This window comes from Peromyscus maniculatus, chromosome 3, assembly GCF_049852395.1.
Source record: "Peromyscus maniculatus bairdii isolate BWxNUB_F1_BW_parent chromosome 3, HU_Pman_BW_mat_3.1, whole genome shotgun sequence".
NCBI classification, from domain to species: domain Eukaryota; kingdom Metazoa; phylum Chordata; class Mammalia; order Rodentia; family Cricetidae; genus Peromyscus; species Peromyscus maniculatus.
In genome coordinates this window covers 88,610,648-88,627,124 of record NC_134854.1, presented here as the reverse complement: position 1 = coordinate 88,627,124, position 16,477 = coordinate 88,610,648, and the positions used below count along the sequence as shown (strand labels likewise).

Here is a 16,477-nt window from a genome sequence, read left to right as displayed (position 1 = left end):
GAGAGAGAATTCTCAACTGAGAGAAATGCACACAGATTTGAGCATTAGATCTTGCTCTGTGGCAGGGTGGGTGGAGGCTGAACAGGCTAGGCTAGTTGTTCAAGAGACCTAAAGAGATGGTGCTACTGGGTAAGAATTCGTCCCTCGTGTCTCTACTTCCTCTATCTATAAAGACAAAATAATATGTTTGCATCTGTCTGCCTTGGGAATTACTTGATAATTAATGGTGCAGAGGCCTGGCTGGCATCCATGAGTCAAACAACACCCTTGTACAGTATACTACCAGCACGCATTAAATGCTGATATATAAAATGTGTTTTGAAGGTGGATCTAAGAATAATTATAGTTTGTTAATTATTGTTAATTTTACCACAGCTTGGAATGGTGGACTTTCTCTAGATTTTAAAAGAGGTTGCCACCCCTTCATCCCATAAAAGAGGCACAGTTTCTCACAGGCTCCATTCTCTCATTATACTTAGTGGTTCAGACACTTCCATTGGTTACCGAGAAAGAAAATCAACAATTTGGTCTCCGAGAATCAAATGGTACAAGATCTCACCTAGTGGTCTTAGTGACAAAAAAAAAAAAAAAAAAAATGTTTCTTTTTCATTTATCTTCACAAGTATAGGCACATGTGTGTGTTCAATAGAACTTTTAATACATGACACACCAGGGCAGCTGGATTCTGCAGGTGGTGGTAATAGAATTGTTTCACTAGCCTGCCTTCAGATTCTGCACCATCTTGTTTTCATAAATATACCTTTACAGTTTTTATAGCCAAATGGAAGACCCAGGCTGGAATCCTAGAAATCAATGACTGGGGTAACTTTAGGTCTCCCTGCCTCATCTGTACCATTTCTCCTAGAATAGGGCTTACAGACAGTCCCTTTGTGTCCTGAAAGGCATGAGGACATGCTAATACTATTGACCAGCGAAAGAACTGTGTAAATGTGTTAGGAGGTGTTCTAGAGCAAGAAGAGAGGGAAGGAAAGAGACTCAAGATAGGAGCTGGGAGAGAAAGGGAGGAGGTGTGGGATTATGAGACCTGGAATGAGAGGGGCGTGGAGGTCAGGAGCTGGGCCTCTGGAAGAACTCAGGAGGTGGGACGGCCTGGTTCTGAGCCGTAAGGAGGACAGCGTCTCCAGGGTGGGGCTAGGTAAGTACTGGTTTCCTCTATGAGCTTTTAGTCAGCAGATGGCAGGAGCAGCCTCCCCTGCCTGATCCTATCTCAGGAGGCTCAGGGATGGTGGCTTCCTCCACGGGACCTGGGAATGGAGAGTGCCACCCAGATTCCAATGGGTGAGTCACTGGCTAACCAGTCCTGCAGGTCTAGGAGGGTATAAGAGCGGGAGGGAGCGGCCCGGCAGCAGTCGCCTGCAGTGATCCGTCAGAACTCCTGCCCCTGGTCAGTAGCTGTAAGTCTGATTTCCTCCACCCCACCATGGCTAGGGGCTCGGAGCTAGCACCACTGCTGCTGCTGGGGCTGCTGGCGGTGGTGACCCACTTTTGCGCTGCACAGATGAGCAACTGCACATGCCCCACCAACAAGATGACCGTCTGCAGCTTAGATGGCCCAGGTGGCCGCTGCCAATGCCGGGCAATCGGTTCACAGATGTTAGTCGACTGCACCACGCTGACTTCCAAGTGCCTGCTGCTCAAGGCGCGCATGAGCGCCGGGAAGAGTGGCCGCAGCCTGGTGAAGCCTAGTGAGCATGCGATCCTGGACAATGATGGCCTCTACGACCCAGAATGCGACGACAGGGGCCGCTTCAAGGCACGCCAGTGCAATCAGACCTCGGAGTGCTGGTGCGTAAACTCGGTGGGTGTGCGCCGCACAGACAAGGGCGACCTGAGCTTGCGCTGCGACGAAGTGGTGCGCACCCACCACATCCTCATTGAGTTGCGCCACCGACCGACCGACCGAGCCTTCAACCACTCTGACCTGGACTCGGAGCTGCGGCGGCTCTTCAAGGAGCGCTACCAGCTGCGCCCCAACTTTCTGACAGCCGTGCACTACGAGGAGCCCATCATCCAGATTGAGCTGCGACAGAACGCGTCGCAAAAGAGCCTGGGAGACGTGGACATAGCTGATGTGGCCTACTACTTCGAGAGGGACATCAAAGGCGAGTCGCTGTTCTCTGGTCGCCGCCACCTGGATGTGCAGGTGCGTGGGGAGCCCCTGCATGTGGAGCGGACGCTCATCTACTACTTGGATGAGAAGCCCCCCCAGTTCTCCATGAAGCGCCTCACCGCCGGCCTCATCGCTGTCATTGCTGTGGTTGTAGTGGCCCTAGTGGCCGGCGTGGTCGTCTTGGTGGTCACCAACCGGAGGAAGTCAGGAAAGTACAGAAAGGTGGAGCTAAAGGAGCTGGGGGAAATGAGGAGCGAACCTAGCTTATAGATGCCCGGCAGGTCCTGGGCTTCCCACATCATCCCAGACAAGAATGAGTTGACCCGTTGATTCTTGGCCAGGAGGTAATTTTCCTCCCAGCTCTGACCTTTTCCTTCTCTATCCACAAACAAATTCGCTAGATGCTGAGTTCAGGTTACCTCCTCGCCTTTGGTCTTGAAGGAAGCATTTCTGAAATTCCTTGTCCTGTCAACAGAAACCTGACCACAGAGTTAAGCAAAGGCTGGCTAGGTGGCTTAGTCAAGGAGCAAATGCCAGGCAGCCCAGAGTTGTTTCCCAGTGACTTGAATCCACCTAAAGACTTAAATGGGTTGAGATGGGGAAGCAGTGTTTGTACCGTCGTGGGTTGACATCCATCGGCTCTCTGCCTTCCCCGAGAGAAGAGAAGTTCACTAATTGAGCCTGTGCAGTGTCCTTCTTCGTCGGCCGTCGTTTGTAAGGGAGGAAAAGGCCTTTCCAATTTCTGAATACATTTTAAATGTCTCTGTTGGACTGCGTCTATTCTTCTGCCTGCCCTTGATGGAGCTGATACTAGTAATGTTCTCTTTTGTAAAAATGTTTGTACAGATGCGTCTTTAATAATGCTGCTGTTTTTTAAGCAACAACTCGAGTTTAATAAAATATGGGAAAGGCACAAACCTGAAGAAGGGCTGTGTAAAAATTCCCTCCAGATTTATACCACTTTGTTGTTCTCCTTTGTCTAATCCTTGGATTTTATATTTTAAATGCTAATGCTCCCATGGGAGATTCTAACATTGACTTTTGATATTCTGGTGTTTCCTGAGGGCTGGGATGGTGTACTTGCCTAGCATCTGGCAGGCCCTGGGTTCCGTCCTCAGCGGTGGGTGGGGAGAGATGGAAATTTGGGATTGCAATTCATTTGAAGGTGTTTGCTAAAACTAGCCGCCTTCAAACCCACAGAGGAATGGGAGATGGGAGCAGCCTCTGGCTGCTTATTAACAGACAAACCTTCCTTACAGTTCTTAAGCCACGTGGAGGAGCAAAGACCACTCCCAAGAATCCTAGGAAATAAATGGCTAGGTGGCTTCAGGTCTCTAGGACTCATCTTCTGAAGAACAGGGCTAAGAGTTCCTGTCTTTCTTGTGAGGACACTCACCTGTTGGTGACTGTATAAATGATTGCTATTGTTTGGGGCCAGAAGGGAGAGAGTAAGGGGGAAAGACCTGAAGGTAGAAGTTGGGAGGATGGGAGAATGGGGTGGGGCAGCGCCTCTAGATGCTTTCCTGAAACTCTAACATTTACTACTAGTGGTTCCTGAGGGATAGGAGGTGTGGTTGCCTAGCAAAGGGAAGCTGTGCGGGGGCGGAGCCTGGGCGGGCAGGCGAGTATCGGTTTCCTCTCGCGGCTTTCGTTTGCCCAGAGGCGTGTACAGTCTGATGCTATCACGCAGGGCTGGCTGGGTACTCGGTGGAGTGGGAGGGCCACCCAAATTCCTTTAGGTGAGCCACTGGAACCAGCTGATCCGGTCTGGTGGAGAGTAAGGACGAGAGGGAGCGGTCCAGCCATCCGCAGATGTCCGCAGTGTCCCAACTCCTAGCCCCAGCCTGCCAAACCCGGCGTCTGATCCGCCCTCACGCCAGTGCTGCAAGTGCTAAAGGTGATGCTCCGCTTCGCATCTGAGCAGGACAGCGACACTTGGTCTGCCAATTAGATGGGGTCTGTAGCCACTGTCGAGTTCAGCTTCTTCGATTTGATGACTCACTGCTTCACGCTGACCTCCATGTGCCGTAAGCTGGTGAGGCTCCTTCGTTTCACAAGCGTATTTTCTCTTAAGAGTCCCACTCTGAAGTAGGAGGTACTAGTCCCATTTAGCTGTTGGGCAAGGACATTAATCTTGGTAGTGAGCAATTGTTAAGCAACTTTCCCAAACCCATATTTATGAGCACTTGCACCATTTTTCCATTGACTGTGCAAGCTAGTCACCGATTCCATCAAGGTTACCACTTGCTTTTCACTCATTGGTACTCACCCAAAGCCAAGTGTGTCGCTATGGAGCAACAACAAGTCAATGCAATAACCGGGAACCTAGATGCAAGGCTTTCTCCCTAAAGAAATCCATCTCCTCCCACCTCTCCTCTACAGTCCAAGCTGAGCCTCAGCCTAAAGTACCAGGCTGGGGGTTAAGGGGTGGTAGCTCTCAGCTGACTGTCTTCTCAGCCTGGGGCTGTGAGTGTTTGACGTTGGTGGTTTAGGTTGCTGCTAGAGGAGGACCAAGTGTCTTCAAGCTTAAAACTTCCTCTCCTGTTCAAATGAAACCATTTAAAGGAAGGGGGCGGTGCAGGCAGGTTCCCAGCAGTGGCATTCAGGCGGAAGTGCCTACCTAGTTACTCCCTAGTGACAGAGACTCTGCGGTCTTCATTCTCTGGCCCTTTCCTCTTTCAGAGTCACCCTAGGACCCAGGCTGAAAAGCCTTGGGGGAGGGCAGGTGAGGCATCCTTTGACCTAACCTTCCATCATAAGGGTAAGAACAAGGGGTTTCCCAAAATTAAATTTCTGTGGCCCAGCTGGAGATTACAGGTTTCATTATTTTAACTTACCTTCAAAAATCAAATAAGCAGGTGTGGACGAACTGGGCAACTGAAAAGGAAGCTTTCTGAGAAAGCCTTCCTCTATCAGGATGGGGCTACGGTAGGACACATAGTTTCTTCTCTTAGCCCAGAGTAGATGCTTTGCACTTCACAGAGCTCCAAGTTGGATCCCCTCTCACATGTATCATCTTTGAGACACTGACTTACTGGAGAATCTGAATGCAAATCCTACTCGGGTGAGAAAATTACTAACTCTCCCCTCTCTGCGAAGATGACATGAGGTATTTGGTGAGTTCAGCATATTTATAAACACCCTTATATATACCACTGCTCTCTTTTCTAGATCACATGAACGACACACACAAGAAAATTAAGATCTAAAGAGGTTGACGTGCACGCACATCCTCCTTGAGCCAAAGTTGACTTTGCTTCCTGGCCCAAGTGGCTGTCATGGGCACCTGGTGTGTACAGGACCTCTCCTCTTCATCTCTTCCAAGCCGGTCATATTTCTGTTTTCAACTCAACCTGTGTGCTGAGGGCAGGACTCCTGAAACAGTAGCCTTCCTTCGGGGCCTTAGCCTCCTCCTCCAGGATTCCCCTTCACGCCAAAATTTCCATTTCACTGGCTGGCTTGAGCTCAGGCTGGTGCTGGACTTGAGAGGAATGTGTAAAGCAGGTGGGGCTCTCATCAGGTTTCAGCTTGTCCTCTGAGCCTCCAGCAGTCTAGGTTGATTTCCTTGTGTGATTCACCAGGGTTTTCTCCATTATTTCCATTCCCTTAAGAAGAACAATATTCAACATTATTTACCACTCTTGCCTATTTTTTGTTTACTGTTTCCAAGCAGAATGTTAGAGACAGGAGGAGTGTCATTTCAGTCTAATATTTTATTGTACAGATGAAGGGATAGAACACAGAGAAAAGATTTACCCAAGCCGGGTAGGGTTGTCCTTGAGTTTCTCAACTCCTCACGGTCCCATCTAGTGTTCATTCTGTCTGCCTGCCTGGTTACTCTTTTTTGTTTTTTCTAGATTATTTATACACATTTTTTTTTCTTTTGAGACAGGATCTCACTCTGATTTCTTGGCTGGCTTAGAACTCCCTGTGTAGATCAGGATGGGCTCAAATTCTGCCTCTGCCTCCTGAGTGCTGAGATTAAAGGTGTATGTCACCATGCCTGGTGATTATTTCCATTTTTAAGTTGTGAATATTCTACAACTTTTGGATATCACTTAAATAGGAGCAATACTTTGGCTAAATGGGTGTAAAGTGGTAAGCTTTGAAGTCATCTGACTGCTACTTTCCTGTTTTTGAAATGGGTATAGTTTTATTTAGCAATGTGCTTGATCTTAATAGTTAAGATCAGGCCTAAGGGTTGAAGAGATTACATCTTGCTGTTTGATCTACAGCAAGTTAGCCAAAGAACCTGGAGCAAAAATTGCTGTTTGTGAATGAGTTCACAGATCATCCACCCACTTGCTCATGGGAACATCTCTTTTTCTAGATTTCTGTGATAGGGAAACGGGGGGGGGGGGGGGGCCCAGGGGGGCATCTGTTCACAGAGGGAGCCATGGCCCCTCTGGATTATACAAAACAGAGACATGTCTTCAACCACGGTATGAGAAACAAATCTGTTTATTTTCTTTTCTTTTTCTTTCTTTCTTTTTTTTTTTTTTTTTTTTTTTTTCCCCTGAGACAGGGTTTCTCCATGAAACAGCTCTGGCTGTCCTGGAACTTGCTTTGTAGACCAGGCTGGCCTCGAACTCACAGAGACCCACCTGCCTCTGCCTCCCAAGTGCTGGGATTATAGGCATGTGCTACCACCACCCAGCTCAAATGTGTTTCTTTTTAAACTTCAGGGTTATCCACTCACGGAAGCTCCATCTTGTAAAACTGAAGATTCATTTGCGAGAACCAGAACTAAAAATGCCACTGAAGGGTTCTCTGCGTAGACAGTAGTGCTCTAGTAGTTCAATGCTGAGGGGTCAGGCTGAAAGAGTTTGGCACTGAGGAGCTGAATGATGAAGGATTCATTGCACAGAGGAGCTCCCATGGCAAAGACGGTCCTCTAGAAGCAACCGGGCCAGACCGTTTTCATGCCCTAAGTCCCTACTCGACTCCCTCTCCCTGTTACAACGGCTTCTTTTTAATTTAATACCCAATGTCAATTTTAAAGAACATCTTGGTCCTGTCTTATGTCTTTTTTCTTCTTCCTATCTTTCCTTTTTCATCTCTCAAAAAACAAAGACTGTCCTGATTTTGGGGGCTCCATGGAGTCTTGAGAAATGGAACTGTTCTGCATTATCTACAACATATTTTTACCTCTCTCATTGAGATTACCTTCCGCCCAAACTCCCTTAACTCACCCTCCTTTTCTTGCTCTTACAGCAATCCCTACTTTTTATGACTCCCCCCCCCCATGCTTTCTATCAACCCAATACTAATTATTAGTCTTTCTTACTGTGGGATTTTTTTTTCCTTCACTTTGCTTTCCATGAATACCCATAATATCTGATATATTAATACACACAGTACTGTCAACATCTCTTTTTTAATTAAGAATTTTTTTCATTCATTTCACACACCAATCAAAGATCCCCCTCTTCCCTCCTCCTGTCCCCCCTCCCCCCCCCCCCCGTGCCAGCTTCCCCTCCCAACCCATGCCCCATTCTCTCCCACAAGAAGGCAAGGCCTTCCATGTGGAGGCACATTCAGTAGAGGCAAGTCAAAGTCCCTCCCCCTGCCTCAAGGTTGTTCAAGGTGTCCCATCATAGGCAGTGGGCTCCACAAAGCCCACTCATGCACCAGAGATGGATTCTGATCCTACCACCAGGGGGCCTCCCAAGCAGATCAAGCTACACAACTGTCTCACCACGCAAACAGCCTAATCTAGCTAGTCCCATGTAGGCCCCACAACCATTGATCCAACTTTCATGAGTTCCCTCTAGTTTAGTTTGGTTGTCCCCTGTCTCTTTAAACCCCAAACATTTGGTGCATTTAGGATGATGATTTTGTAGTTGACTACAACACTATTTTCAAGGTGGGTCTATCAATAGATAGTGATTAATGTGATAGAATACAAATAGAATTCTACTCTAATGGATGGAATGGAATTAGAGTCTAGTTCCCTGAACAGTAGTCTTACAAAGGAAATGACTCTTCAACACTACTACAAAATTTCTCCTGAACATGAAGGCACCCCCACTGATAGAAGAAAAATGACTTAAACAAAAACTTTCTAGATGCACAAGTCCCATGGCAAACACAAAAGTAAGATGAACACAAAGACACCTGTTTCCTCCAAAAATACACTAATCCCACAGTATTGACCCCAACAAGAATGACTTCAGTGGAATTTCAAACAAAGAATTCAAAAGAATGATTATAAACATATTCAAAGAAATCAGGGAGGATAAATAAACTCCTGAATGAATTCTAAGAAAACACAAAGAACTGAATGAAATAAGGTTATAAAAATGGAATTTAGTCAAGAGATATAAATGCTAGAGAGATGGTCCAGCAATTAAGAGGTGTACTGCTCTTGCAGGGAACCTAAGTTCTTCTCCCACAACCCACTTTAGGCACCCCCATGGGCACCTGCACTCATGTGAACATACCTACACACAAACACATAGATATATACATAATTTAAAATAAAATAAATTTTAAAAAATATAAATATAAGAGAAAAAACTGAAATGCTGGAAATAAAATAGTCAATAAATCAAATAACAAGCTCAGAAGAGTACTTCACCCATAGAATTGTCATAGGGAGGGCAGATTGTAGGGACTGAATACAAGGTGGAAGAATTGGAATATTCTGTCAAGAACAAAGAGACATTATTTAAAACATACAAATGGAATATGGAAGATCTATGGGATGCTAAGAAAATAATTCCATGCTAAAAGAATAGAAAATATTTTCAATGTAACAGAAAAATCTGCAAATCTAGGGAAGGAAATGTTTACCCAGGTACAAGAGGAGATGTCCACCCAGGTACAAGAGGCATGTAGACTATCAAACAGATAAGATCAGATAAGAAACTCCACACACCATATTAGGATCAAAACAGAACAACTAACAGATCAAAAGACGCAAGAGATAAAAATGGAGTCACATATACAGGCAGGCCCATTAGAGTAACAGCTGATTTCTTAGCAGAAACTTTTAAACTGAGAAAGATTTGGAATGTCGTATTTCAGCCTCAGGTCGATCATTGGTGCTAACCCAGACTGGTATACCTAGCAAAATTCCCTGCCATCATTGAAATGAAAATCAAAGTTTTCCATGATAAAAATGGCTTAAGGAACTTATGACCATTACAGAGAATACTGTAATGAAGTCTTCAGACTAAAAAGAACAACAAACCCATGCAAGAGGCTACACAGAAAATTAGTTACACAAATAAGGATTAGGAAAAACAGCAAACATTTCAACATCAATAAAATGAGAGTAATTAATACATAACTTTCAATAACAACTCTGAATGTTAATAGCCTCAATTCCCCAACCAAAAAGCAGATTGGATGAAAAACAGGGTCCGCTGCAGGTGGAACGAAAACTGAAGGAACCACTCTGAAAATCAATGCACAGGTTCCTCACACAGCTGGAAATAATCTACTACATGGTCCAGTTATACCACTCTTGAGAACATCTCCAAAGAACTCTATATGTTACTACAGAAATAACCTGGACCAGTGAGAGGTTTTCTGGGAGGGAGGACAACAAGATGAGAAATAACAAGGAAGACAGAAAAGTTTTGGATCAGAAGATCTTATACAAGTTGATGGCTCATGCAAACAAGTTTATTAAGAAATACAACATCCTAAATAGAGAGTGGGGTTGGGGAAGAAACATGTCAAAGTCAGCAAAAGCTATCATACAGTGGGACGAAGTCAGAAGGAAGCTAATCAAGCAATGTTGCATAAAAGGAACACAGGATGTCCCAAGTCTGGCAGACACTGAACATTCAGTGGCTTTATGACTGGTAACTCCATTCTCTACCAGGGCAAAAGAAAAGTTCCCAGGAACCAAATCCTGAATCCCTTTGATGCCCTGGCCCCAGCTCCAGGCAAGATCTTGCCAAGTCTGCCCCGGGGCCAGGACACAGAGCTAGCCATCTCTCTGTCATTTCATCAGGGCCTCTGAGAAAGCCTTGGGTCAGCCTGGATCCCAACACAGAGATCATTGCCCTTCCTTTACTCTTGCTCTATTCCCAATCTCCAGGAAATGGAAAGAGCCTAGATGTTCACCAGTTGATGAATGGATAACAAAAATGTGATATATTTACACAATAGAATATTATTCAGGTGTTAAGAAAATGCACAGGTGGTGACACAGATCTTTAATCCCAGAACTCGGTGTGGGGTAGGGCAGAGGTAGGCAGATCTCTGAGAGTTCAAGATCAGCCCAGTCTATAAAGTGAGTTCCCACACAGCCAGGGCTATTACACAGAGAAACCTTGTCTCAAAAAAAAGAAAGAAAGAAAGAAAGAAAGAAAGAAAGAAAGAAAGAAAGAAAGAAAGAAAGAAAGAAAGAAAGAAAGAAAGAAAGAAAGAGAGAGAAAAAGAGGGGAAGAAAAGAAAATTATAAAATGTGCAGGTAAATAAGTGAAACTGAAAATAATCTTCCTGAGTGAGGTAACATAGACTCAAAGAGACAAACATCATGTTTTCTCTCATATGTGGATATTAACTTTTAAGCTTTAGATATGAGTGTTTTGTTTGAAATACCCATAGAAGTTAATAAACTAATAAAGGAAGGAGGAAACCTTCCGAGCAAGGGAAATACAATATAATGTTATATGGGGAAGAAATGGGAATAGAAAGGATTAAAGGGGTTGGGGGAAAAGCACCGTAGATGAGGGAATGAAGGGAAACTAACATGAAAAACATTTTTGAGGAAACCTACCAGAATAGAAGCATCTTATAATATATACATATATAAAAAGAGTTTAAGTGGAGCTACCTCATAATGGGGGGCAAACAATATTCCAACTAGACACCATATACTATCAAAAATTCCCAGTACCAAGAATAGATAATCTTTTCTAGAATTGCTGGCCAGTGGAGTTCCATAGACCCCCACAAACATTACAGACTATTCCAATTGTTCTTGGTAACCCTCCAGCATCTGACAGTAATACCCTATTGAAGATACTACATACTTGAGTCATTAACATGAAGAAATCAAATAGCCACTGATCTGGAAGTTTCAGCCCTATTGGATAACATTAATAGTGCTAGAGGATGCTTTACACAATATGGGAGGAGAAAAGTAATCATCAGTCTCACTCAGCTATTAACCTTGCATACTATAATAATGACCTGTCTGGCAAGATATGCCCAGTAGTACAAGAGTAGCATGGATGTAATGGAAGTAATCATCCACTTTCTGACTGGATCTAAGGTTCACTCCATTAGGTGGAAAAAATATCTGGCACTGTCAATAAGACCCTAATAGAGAACCTACTACTATTATTCTGCTGAATGGACATAGCATTTAAACTGCTAATGACTTACTGCTACACTCATAGATCAGTATATCATTCAACCCTATGTGGGATATTCAGTCACGCCATAAATCCCGAGTTTGAATTTGCATTATTAAATAAAATCAACCTAGGGTCAGGAGGCCAAGTTAGCAACCAGTTGACAAAACGTAATCAGAGAGAGTCATAGGGTGTCTGTAAGACAACAGAGAGACAGAGAGACACACAGGAAGTAGTAGGGAAGGACTTAGTGTAGCATTGATTCTCATGCTTTGGCAGAGCAGTAGGATACTCTTTTTTAGAGATGCTGGCAAAGAGAGAAGGTCAGCTGGTTGTACTCAACCTGTTTGAACTAGCAGGTTTTCACCCCAGCCTTTGACTCCCAAGTCTTATTGATAAATAGAACAATAGAAATTTAATTAAAAGCTACATTTGATGGCAGCAACATAGCCAATGCCTGCAGGAACAGAATTCCTGCCAGGCTTCAGCCTGAGCAGCCCTGGCCACTGCCAGAGAAGCAGGCCAGTAACTTCAGAGCCATATTTGCTGGTTGAAACAGCAGCAGGTAAAGGCGCAGCCTCTGTGCCGATGGAAAACAACACAACCCTCATTAGAGGAGCTTTTTCTTTCAGCAGATAGTGATTATCACAGAGATTCACCACTAGAATAAGAGAATAACGGACTGTGAAACATTCAGTCCTAAATTAGATATCTATGCCACAACTTAAGGCTCAGGGAAATCGTAGAAGAGGGAGTGGAAAGATTGTAAGAGCCAAAGATGGTGGAGTTTTCTGGACACAAGGAGGCATACACACAGGAACTCACAGTGATTGTGCAAGCATACACAGAACACAAGAAAGGTCAAGGCCGACAAAGTCCCAGCAAGAAGTGTGATGAGGTGGCCATGTAGTACCACTCTTAGCTGAGGAGATAATTGACATTTGACAGCTGCTAGCAAAGACAGAGTGAGTTTTCTTTAATAGTATATGCTCTGATATATTGGCCATACTCCAGGGTAGGCCCCACACCCAAAACAAGTTAACCAATGCAAATTTAAACCAATTTAAACTCATTGGGTTTAAAAAGAGAAAGTGAAAGAGTTAGTGAGTAAGAAAGAGAGAGAAAACAAGAAGTTGGGTGGGTAAAAAGGCTAAGGTGGATCTTGGAGAAATTGAGGTGAATATGATCAAAATACATTGTATGAAATTTTCAAAGACAATAAAATGTAATTTAAAAAACAAAAACAAATAGAAAAAAACATGAACCATCTCTTTGCTGACTCTAAGCATATACCCCATCATTAAATCTAGATACTACCTTAGGGGAGAGGATAGAGAAAAGTATTGCACACAAATGGAAACAGAAAGCATTTTTTTTTTTTTTTTTTTTTTTTTTTTTTGGAGACAGGGTTTCTCTGTGTAGCTTTGCGCCTTTCCTGTAACTCACTCTGTAGCCCAGGCTGGTCTCGAACTCACAGAGATCCACCTGGCCCTGCCTACCACCACCTGGCCATCTGGTGGTATGTACTCACTCATAGTGTATACGAGATGTAAAGCAAAGGATAACCAAACTACAACCCACAGCTCCAGAGAAGCTAGCTAACAAGGAGGACCCAAAGAGAGATGCTTGGACCACCCTGGGAAGGAGAAATAGATGAGATCTCCATGAGTAAATTGGAGATGAGGGGTGGGCAATGGAGGGTAGGAGATGGGGGATGAGAACATAAGGGAACAGGATGGTTGAACCGGAACAGGGATGGAGTGGGAGAGCAATGAAAGAGATATCATAATAGAGGGAGACATCATGGGGATAGGGAGAAACTGGGTGCTAGGGAAGTTCCCAGGAATCCACAAGGATGACCCCAGCTTAGACTACTAGAAATAGTGGAGAGGATGCCTGAACTATCATCATAGAGCCTTTATCCAGTAACTGATGGAAGCAGATGTGGAGATCCACAGCCAAACACCAGTTGAGTTCCAGGAGCCCACTCAAAGAGACAGAAGAGGGATTCTATGATCAAGGGGTCTCAAGATCATGGGGAAATCTACAGAGATAACCAAACCAAACTAGTGGGAACTTAAGAAATTTAGACAAACACCTGTGGAGCCTCCTCAGTACTGGACTAGACCCTCTGCATAAGCAAGACAGTTATGTAGCTTGATCTGCTTAAGGCACCCCCTGGCAGTAGGATCAGGATCTATCCTTTGTGCATGGGTTGACTTTTTGGAGCCCACTATCTGTGGTGGGACACCTGGAACAACCTTGAGGAACTGGACCTGCCTCTACTGAATGTACCAGGTTCTTCTGACTCCTCATGGGAAGCTTTACCTCTTGAAGGAAGGTGGGTTGGGGGGAAGATTGCAAGGGCAAGAGGAGAGAAAAGAGGGATCCATGATTTGTATGTTAAATGAATAAAAAATTTCTTAATAAAAAAGATCGCACAAATTAATGAAACAAATGAAAAAACAAAAATAATCAATGAAATAGAGCTGATTCTTTTAAAACATAAAAAAGATTGACAATCCCTTATCCAAACAACAACCAAAAAAAAAGAACCAAATTTTAAAATTAGACATGAAAACTGAGACATTTAAAACACCAATAAACTTTTGAAAATCATCAGAACATACCTTACCAAGTTATTTTCCACTGAATCTGGAGGAATAAATAGGTATTTGTTCATATCTCCCCAGGGAAAGATGTGACTAAATTATAGTGATCTCACTCAGTGATCAATACTCCACACCAGAATGGCATATTTATTAAAATTGACTAACTATCATGCCACATTATTATCACCCAGAGTCTATTGTTTGTCTTAGAGTTCATTCCCGATACTTCACAAATGTCTAAGGATGTACCAATTACCCTAAAAATCCTTTGTGCTTTACTTGTTCATTTTTCTTTTCCCACAATCTCTGACTACCGCTGATCTTTTTACTATGTCTACAGTTTTGCCTTATACAGAATGTCATATTGTTGGAATAATAGTGTGTAACTTCTTCATTAAACTCCTTTCATGTGTTTTCATGGATTAATAGTATGTTTATACTTAGTGGTGAATATTATTTCATGGCCTTAATGTATCACAGTTTATTCATCACCTCCTAAGAACATTATGGTGGTTTGAATAAGAATGGCCCCCATAGGCACATATACTTAAATGCTTGGTTCCCAGTTAGTAGAATGTTTAAGAAGGGTTAGGAGGTGTGGTGGCTTTGTTGGAGGAGATGTGTCACTGGAAGGGTCTTTGAGGTTTCAAAAGCCCATACCAGGTGCAGTCTCCCTCTTTTTCTCTACCTATTGCCAAGGATCAGCATATAAAGCTCTCAGCTACTTCTCCAGCACCATACCTGCCTATCTGCCACCATGCTCATGCCATGATCATGGACTAACCTTCTGAAACTGTAAGCAAGCCCTGAATTAAATTATTTCTCCTATAAGCTGCCTTGGTCATGATCTCTTCACAAGACTGTCCTTGTGAACAGTTGTATTAGAAGAATTGTTAATACCATAGAGAAACAGTAGCATGACATTAGCATTAGTCCATGTAGCAGAGTGTGGAACCCTTCTTACAGGTTTCAGGGAAAGGGCTAGGTTCTATGCCACCACGTGGTTGGTGGGTTGATAAGTACATGGTAAAATGGGTCTACAATCAGGCTATCTTTGACTCTGAGCAGCAGGAGAAAGGAGAGGAAAGAACATGTGACCTTAAGGCTGTAGGGGAAGTGGAAAGGAGGAGCCCACTTAGTTAATATGTACCCATCATTTGAGATGTGAGTTATTTTCCCTGGGGTATGTACACAGAATCAGCTCCTCAGAGGAGGAGGGGGTCATAACTATAGATGGTATGATCTAAGCAATGCCTGATCTTGGTCCTAACACAAACAAAAAATTTACAAATCAATAAAAGGAATATTTTCTTTTTTAAAGAAAGTGGATTAAAAGAATTAAGTGTTTGCTTGAAGAAGAAATTCAAACAACCTGGAAGCGTGAAAAGATGCTTGCCTTCTAAGGAACAAAGGAATGTGCATTTAACTAGCAAAAGGAACAGCTTACCATATAGTGTTTCAAGTACTTTAAATACTGAAGATATTTGAATTTTGCATTTCAAGAAGGTTACATATCAAGATGTGAGCAATGGTATTGTGACAGTAGGGTCAATGGCAATTTTCTTTCTTATATTTATTTTTATTTATGAAATTAGGAAGTAATCATTTACAACCACTTAAAGGAGTTTTCAGCTGGAACTTCTGAATGAATAGCTAAGCTGTGGTTACCCCCTCTGACTCCCCCTGGTGGACATTTAGCCATTTTGAATTCTCCTAGCTCCAATTTCAGAAACCAGATCTTAGCGGCTGCTAGTTAGACAAGAATGGGACTGTAGTGAGGATGTTAGTACACTAGCAATCCAAGGGTCAGTTACAAAAACAACACTCTATGAGCTAGTGTGACCATTCTCTTCAAGCAAAAACAATAAGTTTAAAGTGGAAAACCTGTTTAGGATGACAAGAAAGTACAGGAAGTCAAGGGTGGGTAAAGGAAATGCCAAGCTAATTTTTATTGGAATATAACTGGTAAATAAGGATGCAGCCAGTACTGCAAACATGTATATTCCAGAAGCATGAGGGAACATTTCAGTCAAAATGCTGTCCCTGCACTATAGTCCATCGCATCTGTGACTCTCATCAAACTTAGGGCCATTTCACCTATTTCACAGGCTGTACCAAGAGCAGCAAACATCTGATTATTGCATTGAGGGCACCTGTGTAAACCTGTTCTAAAACAAGTTACACTTCATAGTTCTGCAGAGTTTCTATCACCTTTAACTTAGTATTCAACTTCCCATACCTCATAAAAGATGTGAATGAAAGTCTCTGTGTACCAATGTGGCTTTTTGTGGGAGAAAATTTAGTTATATTGTACTGAACCACCTGGAAACAGAGAGATGTGTCTGTGTGCAAGATTATTGTAGAAAGTCTCCAGAAACAAGGAATACTAAGGGAGAGAGTAAAAGACCATGGCATTT

General features: G+C 43.4%; 1 protein-coding gene across 1 annotated transcript; it reads left to right on the top strand.

The window, feature by feature from the left end:
- Positions 1-1,343: 1,343 nt before the first annotated feature.
- On the top strand, positions 1,344-3,091 carry Tacstd2 (tumor associated calcium signal transducer 2). Its single transcript, XM_006988836.4, has one exon. It carries the CDS (start codon positions 1,442-1,444, stop codon positions 2,399-2,401), a length of 960 nt encoding a protein of 319 aa, XP_006988898.2. The 5' UTR covers positions 1,344-1,441; the 3' UTR covers positions 2,402-3,091.
- Positions 3,092-16,477: the final 13,386 nt, after the last annotated feature.

Coding starts and splice junctions, on each gene's coding strand:
- Tacstd2 (XM_006988836.4), top strand. CDS start 1,442: ATGGCTAGGGGCTCGGAGCTAGCACCACTGCTGCTGCTGGGGCTGCTG.